Below are 17,828 nucleotides of genomic sequence, written 5' to 3'. Positions count from 1 at the left end.
CGCATTGCAGAAATGTATCCTATCATGCTCTGCACAGAGGAACACTTTACAGTCGTTAGTCTACTGGGCATGTAATCCCTTTTTTTGTCTGCTGCTAGAATGTTAATGGGAGCGTGGATTACGTGACTCTTAAGCCACAGTGTTAAGGGTACCACATGTGACCAGATATTTCCCTCTCTGCTTTTTCTTCTTTTTTCACCTTTGCTGCTTACTTAGTTTCATATCAGCATTGTGGTTGAGCGTCCCGACGGTAGGGAGATTGCCAAACCTGTGGAGCTGAGGGTGATGGTGGGTGACGCTAATGATAACAGGCCCACATTTCCACAGGCACAGTACCATACTGTGGTGAAAGAACTGGCTGCTCGAGGTAACATAGAGGTTTTGGGTGATTTTTTTGTTTGTTTGTTTTTTTTCACTCATGCAAGTCACACTGTTCCTATTTATACTAATCAGATTACAGTGGAATATTTAGATACTGCATCACACAGGCTGTGTGCTTTGAGACCACACACCAATATCCAAGGAAGAACAATACTATTTCTTTGGCCAAAATACAATCTTGCATGTAAAACATCTTTAAAAGAAACTCGTCTTACAAATTATGATGATAATAAAGCAACACAGTGAATTTGAATAGTAATTTTCTAGAATTATTTTATAATAAGAGTACTGTTTCACAGCTTAGTGCAAAAACACAGCCTGGATGCAATGTTGTTGTGATGAAAGGGTGGAGAGCGCCAGATACATTTTGTGAAAGCAGATTGGGATCTTTGCCAGGACACAGGGGAAGCACCAACACTCCTCCTGTGCTCCTAAAAAGCACACGGTGGGTTGTAACGCATCAGGTCCTTGGCATAAAAGCTTTTGTTGGTGCTTTAAAACATTCTGATTCGGGGAAATGAATTACACAGGGCAATCTGTTAATCTAAATGGAATCACTGAGTGAGGATTAGGGATGGGTATCGTTTAGGTTTTATCCGATATCGGTGCCAAACCGGTACTTTTGAAACGGTGCCGGTGCTTAAACGGTGCTCAAACCGGTGCTTAAAGAATGGAGAACAAAAAATTGGTCCAAAAACCTATCATGTTTAGCTGTTTTTTTGTAAAAAGATAACAATGTTAGCCTTTTCTGCAGCTATGGGGCATATATGGTATCATTCTTGGCTGGAAGCAGTGCTTAAACAATGGAAAAAACACAAACTTTGTCCAAAAACCTCTCATGTTTAACTGTTTTCCACTTTTTCTTTGGTCATTTTAGCTTTTTTGGCCAGGGTAAAGGGAGTATCTGCCATCAAACAAGAAGACAGCCGCATGTAGCTATGATGATGTTTGCTAGTTCACCTTACATGCATTAATGTAATAACGTGGTTAGCCTACTCAATGTAAATTATACACGAACAATATTAAGCTACTCATGCAGAGAAGAACGGCTGCTGCTGCCATCATCATCCGTCATCATTTCTGCTACACTGGCAGGGCTAGGGGCCAGGACTCTCCTCTTCGGGTTTTTGGGGGATGTTGCTAACTCCGGGTCCGATAAAAGGCACCACACCCGCAGTAGATGTGCTCGGTGTGAGGTCTCGCAGCAAGCTATCAAATACAGCGCATTTCTCGGCTTTTAAAAAAAACGCTATGCGTGCTAGGTGTTTCATTGGATTTGAGGTGTTACCTCCTTTGACAGTATCACAGTATCAGCTTAAAGCACTTGTTGCAGGCTGCTGAGTTTGCATATTTTGCTGTGAAGTACAGCCAGACTTTTGACCGCTTTGCCTTGGGCATTTTTAATCTGTAGCTCTGCTCTAAAAGAACGTACGTACCTGGGCCCACCTACTATCCTCGGAAACGTAAAATGATTGGCTAGAATCTAAAGTGTATCACAGCTCAGGAAAAAAAAGCACCGAAATAAAGCACCGAAATGTGCGCTGCTTTTCGGTCTGGTTACTACCGTTTATGTCAGAACCGGTGCCATCATGGCACCGGATACCGGTACCCATCCCTAGTGAGGATTATATGAGAAAGCTATTGTTGTACTCTCTCCCTATTTTAAATCAGTGTGCTGTGAGACTTGTCATTTTAGCTTCTCTTGTTATTACTTGATAAAAGAGTTAAAAGAGAGAAAAGAGAAAAGGAGAAGTCAAACTTGAAAAAGATTTGAAATTTGCCAAAGAAAAAGAGTATGTACACAATGATGTATATATTGTATATGCATTATACATATTTTTTTAAACATAAAATGTAAAGATAATTTTCTAAATGGTAAAATGGTCAAATTCTATTTGTGGTTAAAAAACAAAAAAACATGGTTTTTTTTGTTTTGTTTTGTTTTTACATTTTTTAAACAGTGTAGAAAACCCTTTTTTATAGAGCTAACTGAAAATATCTTCTGATGATAAATCAGAGAGCCTCCTCCTCCTCTTTATTCATATATTTTTTCCTGCAGGGACAGAAATCCTGACAGTGCAAGCGGCTGATAATGATGACCCTAAGACGGACAATGTACGAATCTTCTACCGCTTAGTCGGACAAATTCCAGAGAGTCCTCGTGCCCTCTTCAGAGTGGACCGTGACTCAGGGGTCATCTCGGTCCAAGCGGATAGTATGGAGGGCACGGCACCGCAGTACACTCTAACCATCACTGCTGAGGATGCCAAAGGTGACTATGTATAATGCAAAATACAACCTTAGCTATAGCGCAATTTTCATGAAAAGGTGGTGTTTCTCTTGTACTTTAGGGAGTTAAAGAGAGGCAGTATAGCAGTGATACAAACAGGTGCATCAGAGATAATTATACATAAAACATGTCATCTTTCATAATGACTATTATAGGCAAAAGTTAATTACCTTTGTGAGCAAGTGTGTCAGTAGACTCCCTTGAGATTTCCGAGAGATGTATATATGTTAGCCTCTAGGGTGACAGATGATGTGATCAGCATGACTCATGGACTCAGGGTGTGACGAAGGCTAACATGAGGTACTTGCTGTTCCTTCAGCCTTCTTAATTTGTGAGAAGGGCTGACCTGAGTCACTAACAGAAGCTGTGATCCTGTCCCTGGCAGGTCTGAACAGTTCCTGCACTGTGGTTGTGACGGTGCAGGATGAGAATAACAACCCACCGGTGTTCTCCCAACACGAGGTACGAGAACACGTGTTCAAACAGTTACTTGTGCACAGAGATTAGGACGCCTTTCACGCATTGATCTGTTTGGGGCAATATAAACAATAGCTTTGGAAAAATAGCAGGCTAAACATCATCTGTGGATTTTGGACTGTGAACGCGCTTCGCAGGTCACTGATCTAATTTTCCTGGCGGGGAACTAGATATGATACTAATCTCAGGCTTATATAGATGGCATATGTTATTGGAAGACTTTTATTCGGCTCTCTGTACTCCAAGTGGACAGTGTTTTTAGAGTTTAATCTGATAAAGCTTTCTTTAGAGACAAATTCCCACTCATTTATTTATAGGTCAATCTACAGCAGGCTACATCATGATTACACAGCTCCATCCAGTGTCGTTAACATGGCAGAAATTGTATAAGAAGCAGTGTTATCTTAGCCATTACAATCTCACAGAAAGTTCTGTGAGGATGGCATCATAAATAATGCAGCTCCAGGCCCACTGTGTAATTGGTCAGTGGTTTTCTATGAAAGAAGGTTTAATTTTGGTCAAGGACAGAAACCAATCGACTGCAGAGCCTTGACATCAATTTCCAGATCAATCAAAGATTTGACATAACAGCTGACACCGTGTTATTCTTTACATCCACGCCCAGTGTAATGGACACTTGGGGATTTTAATCAAACAGCTTTCAAACATTGTTGGATGATCATTACGATGCTGTTAAAAACAAATGCACACTTGCTTAGATAATCGCTACCACAGACACACAAACACAGAGGTGGAAAATGCTCTTGAACAGGTCACGCCTGAGTAGTGCAGCTTTTTCCATGGCAGTGCAGCCCAATAGGAGGTGATGTGGGAGGTGAGTGGTGACAGGACTGGGTTCAGCAACCCTGTGGATTGGGCAGCCAGATCACAGGCATGGTTGCTTCTCTAGAGGACATCCAGGAGTGGCAGATTAAACGGCTGTCTAAACACAGAGAGGTTCACAAATAAAGGTCAGCTCACACCAGGGGGGCAAGAGGGGGCAAATGTATATTGTCACATGCAGTCACCCATCTTTCTTAATAGAAAATTGGGCAATCCGTCATCACTGGCATTTATTGGTGACCGCACAATCTTAACATCAACAGCTTGCTGGCAAAAGCTGCAGTGGCCTTGACAAGAAATAAATAATCATTATTATTATTTAGCATTCGCTCGGGCTGTTATTGCAAAGCCAGATTCATTTATATAACACCAATTCACAACAACTGGTGCCTCAATACTAGAGAAAAAACCCCAACAATTTGTATGTCCCGGGTCAGTGAAAACTAATGTGAGCTGAGAAATTTGAGATCTGTTTTTTAAAAAAATGCAAAATGCTTCCATACACTTTTTCACTTTTTTAAAAGATAGTCTTTTTCTTCTTAGTGATCATTCACTCTGTGTTTTCTCCCCATCAGTACGGACCCTTTCACATCCCAGAGGATGCCTTGGTGGGTACGACAGTGACAGCTGTGCTGGCGAGGGATGCAGATGTTCGAGGTGGAGACAGCTGGCAGGTGGACTACCGTTTAGAGTCTGGAGATGAAGAGGACGTCTTTTCATTAGTGACAGATAAGCAGACCAATGAGGTCACACTTGTCCTCTCGAAGGTGAACAACACCAAATACACTGAAGCTCTACACTCATACATTTGACTACCAAGATTAGCTAAAAACATGATTCAAGGTCCATCAGTCTGAATGAACTCTTTTTTTTTATTTTTCTGTTTTGAGAGGAGAAACAATACAAAGATCCTTTCCTCTTAGGGACACAGATATTAATGCCAAGGACAATATTTGGCATAGCTGCTTGTATCTGTCCTTGCAGCATGTGCATGTCCTAAGAGATTATTCACTCACAGTCACAGAAAACTAACCTCATTTTATAAATGCATGATTTTAATATCACCCTATGTAGATATTATGCATTGAAAGACAGTTGGAAAAGGATTTTCAGAAATGCCTAAAATAAAAAGAGTCCTGCACGACATTGGCGTAATCTCTCCTGTCCCCAGGGTGCATCACCCTTCGCCTGCCTCCTATAATCCTACAGGGCATTTTAGGGAGGCATGTGGTGTCTGTGTGTGTATACTCTAATGGTCTGCACTCTGTGAGTGGCCAGGCAGGCGACAGTCTATTATTTTCAACCTCTTGTGGGAGCTGATGAATGTGATTGAACTGTGAGCTGCACAGGCCCCTCTGAGATAAAGCAGAACATTTCCAAAAGCTAAAAATGGATCTCGATCTATTATTTCAGTTTAACAGACAATGGCTTGTTTTCAAAAGTGACGTCATGCAGTTTAAATTCCTGTCTCTATGAGTAGCTCTTACATTGACCTTGTGAGATATCACTATAGCGAACGCTGCATCACCAGAAAGGATACTGTAGATTAGTTAGCTTACCGTAGTAAAAATTAAAGCTTAAATCTTCCACAAGTAAAGCCCCAGTGGATTAAAATGCACTTAAGCAAATCCTTTAATTCACCAGATTACAGGGTGAGGTCAGCACTAGAAAGCAGACAGATTTCATTATTAGAAATTGCAAAGCCAAATGAATAATTAGATTATGTGAGCAGATACTAATGGCATTTTACCACACAGGCTGGAGAGTGAACGAACTAAGCAAAAGTGATGGGATCAAATCAGTGTGGAAAAAATTGGTGACATCGCATTGAATGAAAAAATGAGTCATAAAAAGTCTGTAAAAGAAACTGGAACTTCTGTTGAAATTAGCGTGAGACTGAGCTTTCAGAGGTTTGAGTTATTGGTTTCATAAATATATACACTCACTGGCCACATCATTAGCTAATACCTGATTGGACCTTCTTTGACCTTCAGGATTGTCTTAATTCTTCACGACAAAGATTCAACAAGGCACTGAAAGCATTCCTTAAGTGTGATTTTGGTTCATATTGACATGACAGCATCACACAGTTGCAGCAAATTTGTTGGTACTGCATCCATGATGTAAGATCGGGTGACTGTGGGGGCCAATTGAGTAAAGTCAAGGAGTCAACGCTATGTTCAAGAAACCAGTGGCCATAAAAGGGCAAACATTTTCAGCAGCGATACTCAGGTAGGCTGTAGCACTGAAGTACTAAGGGGCCCAAATTGTGCCAAGAAAATATCACCACACACCATTACATCACCACCGGCAGCCTGAACTGTTGATACAAAATAGGATGGAGCCGTGCTTTCATGTTCATGTTCAGTCGAATGGTACAGCAGAAACCCAAACTCATCAGACCAGGCAATGTTTTCTCATTTTCTACAGCATATCCAGTTGAGCCTGTGGGGATTGTAGCCTCAGTTTCCTCGTCTCAGCTGACACAGTTGGCATTCATTGTGATCTGCTGCTGTAGCCCATCTGCTTCAAGGTTTAACAAAATACTCTTCTGTATACCTTGGTTATAACGAGTGTGTATCTGAGTTACTGTTGCCTTCCTATCAGCTCAAAACAGTTTGCCCATTTTCTTCTGACCTCTGGCATCAACAAGTCATTTTCAGTCAGAGAGCTCACTGGATTTTTCTCTTTTCCAGACCATTCCCTGTAAACATTACAGTTGGTCGCGTGGGAAAATCCCAGTAGATCCGCAGCTCAGACGAGCCCATCTTGCACCAACAATCATGCCACATTCAAAGTCGCTTAAACTGCCTTTCTTTCCCATTCTGATGCTCAGTTTGAACTTCAGAAGGTCGTCTTAACGATGTCTACATGCTCAAATGCACTGAGTTGCTGCGAAGTTTTTGGTTGATTTATTTCTGTGAATGAGCAGTTGAACAGACGTCTCTATTAGGTGTACCTAGTAAAGTGACCGGGCATTGTATAGGTATGTATGTGTGCAAAACAGTTCATTCTGACCAGCCTCACTATTTTTCTTACACCAAGAGAGACTAAAAATCTATCTCGCTATCTGCATAGCATCAAAACTATCTAGTAAACATTGTTATCGCTTCAAGAGTTTAGCCTGTAAAGACAGAAGAAATAAACGGATGTGTAAATGTGTAGTTAAATGGTGATACTCTTCACGTTTTGAAGAGAAATACTACAGTACTGTTGCTTTTACAGTTTTATGTATATCAATATGTGTATCAAATTATTACAAATACACAAATGTGGTAGACATTGATGTTTTTGTGAAACATATGAGGATATTTATTTTGGTGGTGTTTAAATATTGGGTATTACTGTAATTTGAGCTAATAACTATTTACAGCAAGAACATGATGCTACTGTAAAGGCACTTAATTCATGCTTTAGGGTGAAAAAAAAAGAGTAGCGTCATCAGGTGAGTAACGCCAGGGTCCATACACATGCTCTCATGCGCTGATACACACTGAGCAGTTTGGTGTGTCACTTCCAGTTAACAGCAGTATTCATCTATTCTCCAAGGTTTTTTTCTCCCTGGTAACAAAGACACGTGTACTCAGCAGGATGATGTCAGGCAGTGCCAGTTTGCCGATGTCTTGTTATATGGGGAAAAAAGAAAACATGTTTACTGGCAAATCCTGACAACAAAAACAAGCTTCAGGGCAGGATTCAAAAGATTACACTGAATGAAATCAGTTGTGCCCAGTTGTAATAAAGACTGAGTGATGGGATTCATGTACCTTCAGCTGGGTTGTTTTGCCTCTAAAATCTGTAAAATCACAGTCTTTTTCCATCTCTTCATCATCCCACTGTGAAACTATTTTTTAAATCCTACAATCAGAGTCAGAAGGTTCGAGTTACTATTTTAGTGCACAGATTATGGTAATCCTATCACTGTGAAACTGCTACCTCCAATATTTGGACCTATAAATAGCACATGCTGTCACCCCAGAGGATAAAACAAAGTTGTTAATATTCATGGCTAGGACTTGTTTTGTTTTTTAATTATTATTAAATAAATTTTATCCCCTTTCATAAATTTAGAGAATGAAAGTCTTAACTTCAACAATAAAGCAGCGTGTTCAGTTTATAATGTATTATCTTTTCCACTGTCATGCCCTAGTTGCTCAAACAGCATCATGGAAAATCTTTCACTGGTGGCTCACTGAATCAATTGTTTTTTTTCCTCTGTATCTACACTGTCTAGAAATATAGTAACACTGCCAGTAAATCCAGTTTCCTTGGGCCTAAGATAAGGGGACTAGACACACAAGGGGGGTGTACTGTGTCCCTCTCCTGCTGGCAAAAAGGACATGCTGTTTTTTGACTCTCTGTTTAGTGTGGTTACACTTGAACCTTCAAAAATAAATCTACTTTTATCACATTTAGGCTCATATGAAAGAGTAATGTAGGGCACAGCATCAGCAGTGCCTGTTTTAACTCAAGGACCAACCTGGAACTGAAAAAAAAACACTTAATACTTTTAAAATATATCAATGCCTGCGTCACACCGTATGACACTTAGGCCTGGCTTCAGCACCCCCAGCGACCCTGAACTGGATAAGCTGAAGAAAAGCAGAAGAAAATGGATGGATGAATGCATGTAGCTTATTAAACAGAAAAGTTATTATAAAAGTGACTGAGAAACTTGGGCTTGAGTGACGCAGCTGCAGTGAACAAACACCTTTACAGAGAGTCCTCGTCATTGATTTGTTTCATGTGAATCAATACAGAAAAGGATAGACCACACAAATATGTCTTTCTCTTCTTTCTCCTTGCATTTACCTGTATTGCTGCCATGCTTCATCCAGTAATCAATATTCTTGATTTCTTTCTTAATGATCTGAAATTGGCTTTCCGCTCACTCTGAATGTGATTGTGTTTATTGCTTTCTGTTTCTGTGAAGTTTTGTTTATGCAGTACTTTGCAAATTCTGCTTCTTCTATTGTGTAGGTAGTTGTCTAATGCACTGTTGTGAGTTAAATTAAGTAATACTTAAATAACACTTTGTGAAACTTGTTGTGTGCACACATCTTTTCACAGGTATTGGACTTTGAGCGCGAGAGTGAGTACATCCTCGTGCTCAGTGCCCAGAATCCAGTTGCCTTAGTCCGTGGCCGGTACGGCCCCGCATCCACAGCAACGGTCTCCATTTATGTAGACGATGTGAACGAGGGTCCGATCTTGTCTCAAAGCCATTATGAGGTGACTGTGAGAGAAGGGGAAGAACCAGGACGGGTTATTGCCACCATCCGAGGTTACGACCCCGATTCTCACCCAATAAGGTAACTAATTTAAGCTGGGAGGGGTGTGAAATTCCATGTTTTTAATTTTACAGAGCTATGGATGTTTTCCTGGTACAGATATTCTCTTCAAGGGGACACCAAGAAATACTTTTCAATTGGGAAGTATTCTGGTGAGCTAAAGACTGTGCAGGCCTTGGACAGGGAGGAGAACAGCACGTACACCATGGAGGTCATTGCAGTGGATGGACGTAAGATAATTTCCATCATTGAGTATGCAACACAATGGTTTGATTAAAGGCAGACTCAGTTTACAAGGCATAGATATAGTCAATTATTTTTTTTCTTTAAGGCTTACTTCATGTCTGGGGAAACCTGATGTTCATATGTTAAAAAGTCTAGTGTACAATAGTTTGGTTTTTTAGCATCTTTTTACATCTTAGGAAACTCCTCCCTGTCTGCATCCACCCTGGTGACTGTCTATATCCTGGATGTGAATGACAACAGTCCAGTGCTGGTAGGAGATTACTCCTGGAAGTACCTGTGTACACCTCGCTTAGAGGACCAAGCTTTGGTGCTTGCATCACGGGACAGTGATGGACCGCAGCATGGAGGACGACTTAATTTCTCCCTCCGCAGCGATGTCACAGTTCGACGTAACTGGAAGCTAACACCTATTAATGGTAGGGTGAACACAAATTGGGTAAAGGTCCAGTCAACGCATAGCATACAATGTGATTCACAGTGAAAAGACAGGCGGAATAAATAATGTACTACTGCTAGAAGAAACTCCCCTATGCGGCTTCTGATAAATTGTATGTAACCAAACATACTCAAAAAAATGTAAATAGTTTTTTTCTACCTTCCAAACTTGGACTGAAAGTTGTTCTGTTATCTTTTTTTTTTCAGAAAGGTGAAGTCAGATGATTTTGGTTGCCAACATGGTCTGAAAGTGAGCCAGAGTGGATGTAACAGTGAGCTCAAATAGGCCCACAAATCATAACTAAAAAGAGTCTTCACTAAGTGAAATGAATCACCAGTAAACACCTTTCCAAAAGTAACAAGTCAGATTACCAGCCTTGAAAAAGCTCTGTCTAGTAACAGTAGACGATGTGAGCCAAAGCTGCTGACCTGAGTTCTGTAACATGGAAAACTTAGACCCTATCAGGCAGTTTGTGAAGGTGTACGTGAATGGTGTGTCTTTCTTGTCTGTGTAAATTGATAATCTGCTCTGATTAATGTCGAGCATAAGGAAGTTAATTTGTTGGAGAGGACAAGTTGTTGCCTTCCAGCCAAATGGATCTTGTGAAGGGGATAAATCGAATTTTAAATACAGCCAGTGGACATCTAATTTTCCACAGTGTGCCAAATGTTTTGCATTATTTTTCTTACATGAATCAAAATCAGTGAATTGCCATCAAGAGTACAGATGTGCAAAATGCTCTGATTTATTTTCTTCCTGAAAAACATCTCCAGTCCTATGTGAGATGCTAGGTATAATATATTATAATTATCCTTTTTTTGTAACTGCTTGTGTTGTGCTCACTGAATACAAACTATTTACTGCAATGACGTCTGTCATTAAGTCATTCACACAGCTCAACCGCTTCCCTCTCAGTTTTTTTTTTTTTAGCCTTTTCACTCCCCTGTTCCTGTTGGTATTGATTGAGCCCAGCTGTAATTATATCTTGTCTGTAATTTCTTTCACGTCACCGCTGGTTTCCTGCCAACTAATGGAGCCTAAAATAGGAATTTCCCAGAATGCTTTGCACCTGGTCATAGTCAGTAATGGTTTTAGCAATAAATGTGTGCTTTTGTCTGTCTGATTTTGCAGCAAACTTGTCTATTATTTTCTTTTAAATTACGATTACATCAACCTCCAGTGAATGAAAGAGCAGATGTGTGTGCATGAGCCATTTATCTCAAGTCTTTTGGGAAGCTGAGAGACAGTTCTTTTCACCGAAGTCATTCAGTTAATCAAACGGCATGTTCATGTTCCTTTCTCGCACGCTCTTAATGGCTGTTCATAGCTGTAAGGGGAAATGCTTTTTCATCACAAGCTTTCAGAATACCTCTGTTCAGGGTAGGTGGCTGGTCACACTTCGAACTTATAAAGTCTGTCACGTCAGATTTGACACAGTGCAGGCAGAGGATAAATAGATTGACATTAACAGCCTCTGCAGAGGTGCTGCACAGGTCATGTTTCCCTCCCTGACAAATGGAACATGAAGGGGGATGATGCTAAGGTGCAATCGGACAGTTTAAGACTATCAGATAAGAGTTCAAACAGCTTGATAATATGCTTCTCTTTACAGGACAGGGTTCTTACGTCATGCAGCCAGGCTTGTGTTTTAGCCTGATTTACAGAGATAAGATAAAGAGTTGCAGGCTCCAGACCACTCCATACAGAGCCCCATCAGAGTCTTTCTGCTTGCTCTTTATTCACACAGTTGTATGGATGTGTTTGGCCTGGGTTTTTCTTCCTTCGGTTATTAGAACTTAAAAAGTACTTGTATACTTGTTGTATGTGATCATTTTTTTCATAAAAATAGTTGTTGTTGACTACTGTTGGATGCAACAGAAAAATAAAGCTTTTAAATTGAACAGCTGACAAGTACCAGGTCCATTTGTTATTTTGTTAAGTCATCATAAATGTGATGTATAAATGTAATCTATAAAACAGTCTCTATCACTTTTCTGCACCAACTAACAAGTGTTTTGTCCTTCAGATACTCACACCAACCTGTCCTTAAATATCCCATACCTGCCCCCTGACGTCTACATCGTGCCCTTCACCATCTCTGACAGCAGCTCTCCTCCCAGGAGCACCTTCATACACTTGCCAGGTAATGCTGACACCTCTGCTGATAAGCTAAAACGAGTACATAGAGGTTCTGGGACAAGAGTGCTGGAACAATCAATAGAGATCAACCCCAGTGTGCCAGCTTGTCCTAGCGCTGCTCTTGTTTATTAATGATGCAATGGTGCTTTACAAATGATTTTTCCAGGCTCGTGATTACACAGCTCTCTTAAGATTGTGTTCTGCCTAATATAACCATTCTGACATTTCATAACACAACATCACACATCTTGCACACTGGTTAGGATAAACTACAGTCACATGAAAAAGAAATTTTTCACATGAGCCTATGCAGTACTGTGGAAAGCTAAGTACATCTCCATAGTGCTGCTACTCAAATGCACTTAACTAATCATCAACACATCTGTGCACCGTTATAAAAGCACAGGTTTTGCCTGCTTGCTGGTCTGGAGAGATTACATGTGTGTTAATACAATGACACAGATGTACCAGCAAATTCCCCCCATGGTCAGACTGTGCAATGTTATGAGAAACTCCCAAAAAAAAAAACAAGAGCTACAACTCTTCTAAATATTGATGTTCATGACAGTACAATTCGAAATAAACTGAACATGTATGGCTTGTTTGGAAGGTTGCTGGGAGAAAGCCTCTTATCTCTAAAAAGAACATAGCTCAGCTTATGTTTGCAGCACTTCGTTTGAGTAAAATCCAAGACTTATGGAACTGTGTACTTTGGAGAAATGAGACCAAAGTGAAGCTGTTTGGCCATAATGCACAGTGCCACAAACACCAAGTACAGCATATCAGCACAAACATCTCATACCAACTGTCTAGCAAAGTGGTGAAGGGATGATGATGTCAAGGCTCAGACTCAGACCTGGACTCAAACAGAAAGGTAAAAGTTCAGCAGGATTATTGCTGGTTTCCAAGTAAACAGGGAGGTCGATTATCTTGTTAATAATTTCACCTCCTCACTACGTACGACTCTGGATATTGTAGCTCCAGTGAAAACTAAGGTCTCTAATCAGAAGTACCTGACCCCGTGGTATAATTCTCAAACACGTACCCTAAAGCAGATGACTCGTAATCTGGAGAGGAAATGGCATGTCACAAATTTAGAGGATCATCATTTAGCCTGGAGAAATAGTTTGTTGCTTTATAAGAAAGCCCTCCGCAAAGCCAGAACAGCTTACTACTCATCACTGATTGAAGAAAATAAGAACAACCCCAGGTTTCTCTTCAGCACTGTAGCCAGGCTGACAAAAAGTCAGAGCTCTTTTGAGCCAACCATCCCTTTAACGTTAACTAGTGATGACTTCATGAACTTCTTCACAAATAAAATTTTTATCACTAGAGAAAAAATTACCAATAATCATCCCACAGATGTAATATTATCTACAGTTACTCTTAGTACCATTGATGTTAAGTTAGACTCTTTTTCTCCAATCAATCTTTCTGAGTTAACTTCAATAATTACTTCCTCCAAACCATCAACGTGTCTTTTAGACCCCATTCCTACAAAACTGCTCAAAGAAGTCCTGCCATTGATTAATTCTTCGATCTTATATATGATCAACCTATCTCTAATAATCGGCTATGTACCACAGGCCTTCAAGGTGGCTGCAGTTAAACCTTTACTCAAAAAGCCATCTCTAGACCCAGCAGTCTTAGCTAATTATAGGCCAATCTCCAACCTTCCTTTCATATCAAAAATCCTTGAAAGAGTAGTTGTCAAACAGCTAACAGATCATCTGCAGAGGAATGGTTTATTTGAAGAGTTTCAGTCAGGTTTCAGAGTTCATCACAGCACAGACACAGCTTTAGTGAAGGTTACAAATGATCTTCTTATGGCCTCTGACAGTGGTCTCATCTCTGTGCTTGTCCTTCTTGACCTTAGTGCAGCATTCGATACTGTTGACCATAATATCCTATTAGAGCGATTAGAACATGCTGTAGGTATTACAGGTATTGCACTGCAGTGGTTTGTATCATATCTATCTAATAGACTCCAATTTGTGCATGTAAATGGAGAGTCCTCTTCACACACTGAGGTTAATTATGGAGTTCCACAGGGTTCAGTGCTAGGACCAATTCTGTTTACATTATACATGCTTCCCCTAGGCAGCATCATTAGAAGACATAGCATACATTTTCACTGCTATGCAGATGACACCCAGCTCTATCTGTCCATGAAGCCAGATAACACACGCCAATTAGTTAAACTGCAGGAATGTCTTAAAGACATAAAGACTTGGATGGCCACTAACTTTCTGCTTCTTAACTCAGATAAAACTGAGGTCATTGTACTCGGCGCTGAAAAGCTTAGAAATATGGTATCTAACCAGATTCTTACTCTGGATGGCATTACCTTGGCCTCCAGTAACACTGTGAGGAACCTTGGAGTCATTTTTGACCAGGATATGTCCTTCAACGCACATATTAAACAAATATGTAAGACTGCGTTCTTCCATTTGCGCAACATCTCTAAAATTAGAAATATCCTGTCTCAGAGTGACGCTGAAAAACTAGTTCATGCATTTATTACTTCCAGGCTGGACTACTGCAATTCATTATTATCAGGATGTCCAAAAAACTCACTGAAAAGCCTTCAGTTAATCCAAAATGCTGCAGCAAGAGTACTGACAGGGACTAGAAAGAGAGAGCATATTTCTCCTGTTTTGGCTTCCCTTCATTGGCTTCCTGTTAAATCCAGAATTGAATTCAAAATCCTGCTCCTCACATACAAGGTCTTAAATAATCAGGCCCCATCTTATCTTAATGACCTTGTAGTACCATATTACCCTATTAGAGCACTTCGCTCTCGCTCTGCAGGCCTACTTGTTGTTCCTAGAGTATTTAAAAGTAGAATGGGAGGGAGAGCCTTCAGTTTTTAGGCCCCTCTTCTGTGGAACCAGCTTCCAGTTTGGATTCGGGAGACAGACACTATCTCTACTTTTAAGATTAGGCTTAAAACTTTCCTTTTTTCTAAAGCATATAGTTAGGGCTGGACCAGGTGACCCTGAATCCTGGCAGATGGCCGCCCCTCCCTGAGCCTGGTTCTGCCGGAGGTTTCTTCCTGTTAAAAGGGAGTTTTTTCTTCCCACTGTCGCCAAAGTGCTTGCTCATAGGGGGTCATATGATTGTTGGGCTTTTCTCTGTATCTATGAAGCGCCTTGAGGCGACATTTGTTGTGATTTGGCGCTATATAAATAAAATTGAATTGAATTGAATTGAATTGATTTATGCAAGGTAGTTATGTCTGAGTTGAGCTGGTGGAGGGGCAAACAAAGATAGCCACAGATTTCTCCTCGTGGGTAAAAACCACTCGAGGCTCATCACAGGGGGTCTCAGGACTGGGAGCATCTGCACAAGGGACAACCAAAAGAGTCAAACACAATGGTAAGCGCAATGATTTGGCAATGACTGAAGGATTTCTTCAGCCTTGAATATCAGGAAAGTAACAGCTAGTTGCATACAGAGGAGGGAAGCACGGCAGAGCCTTCCCTCTAAAACAAACTGATAGAGTTAAGCCATACACACAATACACACAGAAAGGAGAGAGAGGGAGAAAAAACAGGACACAACAGAGAGGAAATGGCAGGTTGGCACAGGAGGACCAGGGGATTCACGACAGATGAAGCATTCTAGGGTCATATGTGACTAAAACTTGGTCACAAGACAGTGATCCCAAGCACTTGTCTTGTGACCCAAGTCCAGACTGTAACCCAACTGAAATACTGTGGCAGGACCTTAAACAGCGCTGTACATAATATGTGTAGCAATGCGAGAGACTGTTAAAGTCATACAGAAAATGGTTATTTCAAGTTATTGCTGCTGTGATTCTACAAGCTGTTGAATACATTTTCTTCCCCACAGGACTACATGGAGACCTGTGAAATCTTTCTTTTTCCACACACAATATAACTACATGGAGAAGAAAATGTTGTTTATTATGGGTTGTTTTGAAATTATCAAGTGACTCCAAACCTTTATGCTCCTCACAAGCAACTAGATAAATTTACTGCATCTTCAATATGTGCTAACATAGTTATTTTCTTTTTCAAATGGCCAGTCAGCCTTTAAATATGATAGGTCGGGATTAGAAACATGAGTAATGGTTGCTGAAAATGAGCCTTTAAATCCCTATGAAGATATTACATTAATACACCTGCACTATTTTTAATGAATGTAGTTACCATATATGATTCCTTGCTTGATATTTGACTATATAAATCCACTGGTTATAACATTCAGTATTTGTATTTATAGTAAAAACTTTATGCATAACCTAAATTTTCTCAAGGAATCACAAGACGACACATCAATCCTGAATCAAACCCTGTTTTGTTGTGTTAAAAATCCCTGATTTGTGAGTTGTGTGTTTGCTATCTCTCCTGTTAGTGACTGTGTGCCCCTGCAATGTCAGAGGAAACTGCAAAATGGCTGCCAAGCAGCTGGAGGGCATGCCAACTATACAGTCTGCAGTCGGCATTTTGCTTGGCACCTTTGCAGTCATAGGTAAGCAGGACAAAAGCTGTTTGACTACTATTAAAGTCTATTTAAAAATAAGTGGGAATGCAATATATGCCTTATTATAAAATCTAGAAAAGTAGGATTTAATCATCTTTGAGAGGTCTTGGAGTTGCATCTAAATTAGCAATAAAACTGTGATGTAAATGCAGTGTTGATTTTTTGTCCTTCCAGGAGTGATCCTCATTGTTGTATTTGTGAGACTGTCCTACCAGAACCCCAAAGAGCCAAGCAAGACTAACCAGGAGAGAGTTCCCCTTAAGATGTCAATCTAACTATTCTGTATTGTCCTACTTATGGGACAAACATGACAATCTTGTTTCAGGGCAATAAATTCATTACGTGACCGTGAATGTCTTTAAAATGAATGTACACTTCACTTGCAGTTTTAAGTTCATATGTATGCAAACTATGTTTTAGTTTAGTCTAGAGCTCTAATGTATGTTACATGCTTAGGTCTGTGCTTGCACATGATGTGAGTTTATCGTCCAAGTTTGTCTGTCTTTTGTTATTGCTGTAGAGCGGTTAATATCTCTTAAAATGCCCAGTTACTGTAACAAGAAAAGTTACTAATTGTGCTGGAAAATCTCTCTAAAACATAAGAAGTAAAAGATAATGTTACATGAAAGAGTACAATTTTTCTAAAAGGGATTATTTTGCAACATTGATCTTACGCTTTTGTAATTTGTAACACGTTACTCATTATGTTAAACACATCTGATCATAAAATTATGATGCCATTTCTTTGAATCTTATTTTAAAAAATTGCTGGAAATACAAAAGTGTGGGGAAAGTGTGCCTCTCAATGCTGACGTGATTTTATGTTACTTAACACATGAGTAGAAATAAAAAAAAATGTTTTAAGTGCTGTATATCTGCATAATTTATTTACACCCCAATCCAGAATGCAATCATTTGCAGATCTTATAAATACAAATTTTATTCACAATACCACAAAGAAAACATAACAAATCTTTAAACTGAGACTTTTTACTATTGCATGAAAAATATTTGCTCATTTTGAATTTGATGGCAGCAACATGTCTTTCAGGACAATGAAAGTCTGCAAAAGAGTGTAAATGCGTAACTGAAAAGCAAAAACAGCGATCAGTTACATGATTGGGCATTTCAGAGAGGCAAAAAACTGCATCTACAAATTGTGGAACAATTTCAGAATAATGTTCCTCTATGTAAAATTGTGATGACACTGAATATC

General features: G+C 39.9%; 1 protein-coding gene across 1 annotated transcript in view; it reads left to right on the top strand.

Annotated features, from left to right (window-relative positions):
• The window catches only part of cdh16 (cadherin 16, KSP-cadherin), a 30,131-nt gene extending 12,655 nt beyond the window's left edge, over window positions 1-17,476 (top strand). The window contains exons 9-18 of the mRNA XM_006780309.3: window positions 217-367; window positions 2,441-2,653; window positions 3,057-3,133; window positions 4,567-4,758; window positions 9,062-9,303; window positions 9,382-9,512; window positions 9,705-9,944; window positions 11,991-12,107; window positions 16,484-16,600; window positions 16,787-17,476. Coding sequence (XP_006780372.1) covers window positions 217-367; window positions 2,441-2,653; window positions 3,057-3,133; window positions 4,567-4,758; window positions 9,062-9,303; window positions 9,382-9,512; window positions 9,705-9,944; window positions 11,991-12,107; window positions 16,484-16,600; window positions 16,787-16,887 — 1,581 coding nt within the window. The 3' untranslated portion in view covers window positions 16,888-17,476. The remainder of the gene's footprint in view (window positions 1-216; window positions 368-2,440; window positions 2,654-3,056; window positions 3,134-4,566; window positions 4,759-9,061; window positions 9,304-9,381; window positions 9,513-9,704; window positions 9,945-11,990; window positions 12,108-16,483; window positions 16,601-16,786) is intronic.
• Window positions 17,477-17,828: the final 352 nt, after the last annotated feature.

Source organism: Neolamprologus brichardi, chromosome 1, assembly GCF_056152115.1.
Source record: "Neolamprologus brichardi isolate AB-2024 chromosome 1, ASM5615211v1, whole genome shotgun sequence".
Taxonomy (NCBI): domain Eukaryota; kingdom Metazoa; phylum Chordata; class Actinopteri; order Cichliformes; family Cichlidae; genus Neolamprologus; species Neolamprologus brichardi.
This window is presented reverse-complemented; position numbering and strand designations above follow the sequence as displayed.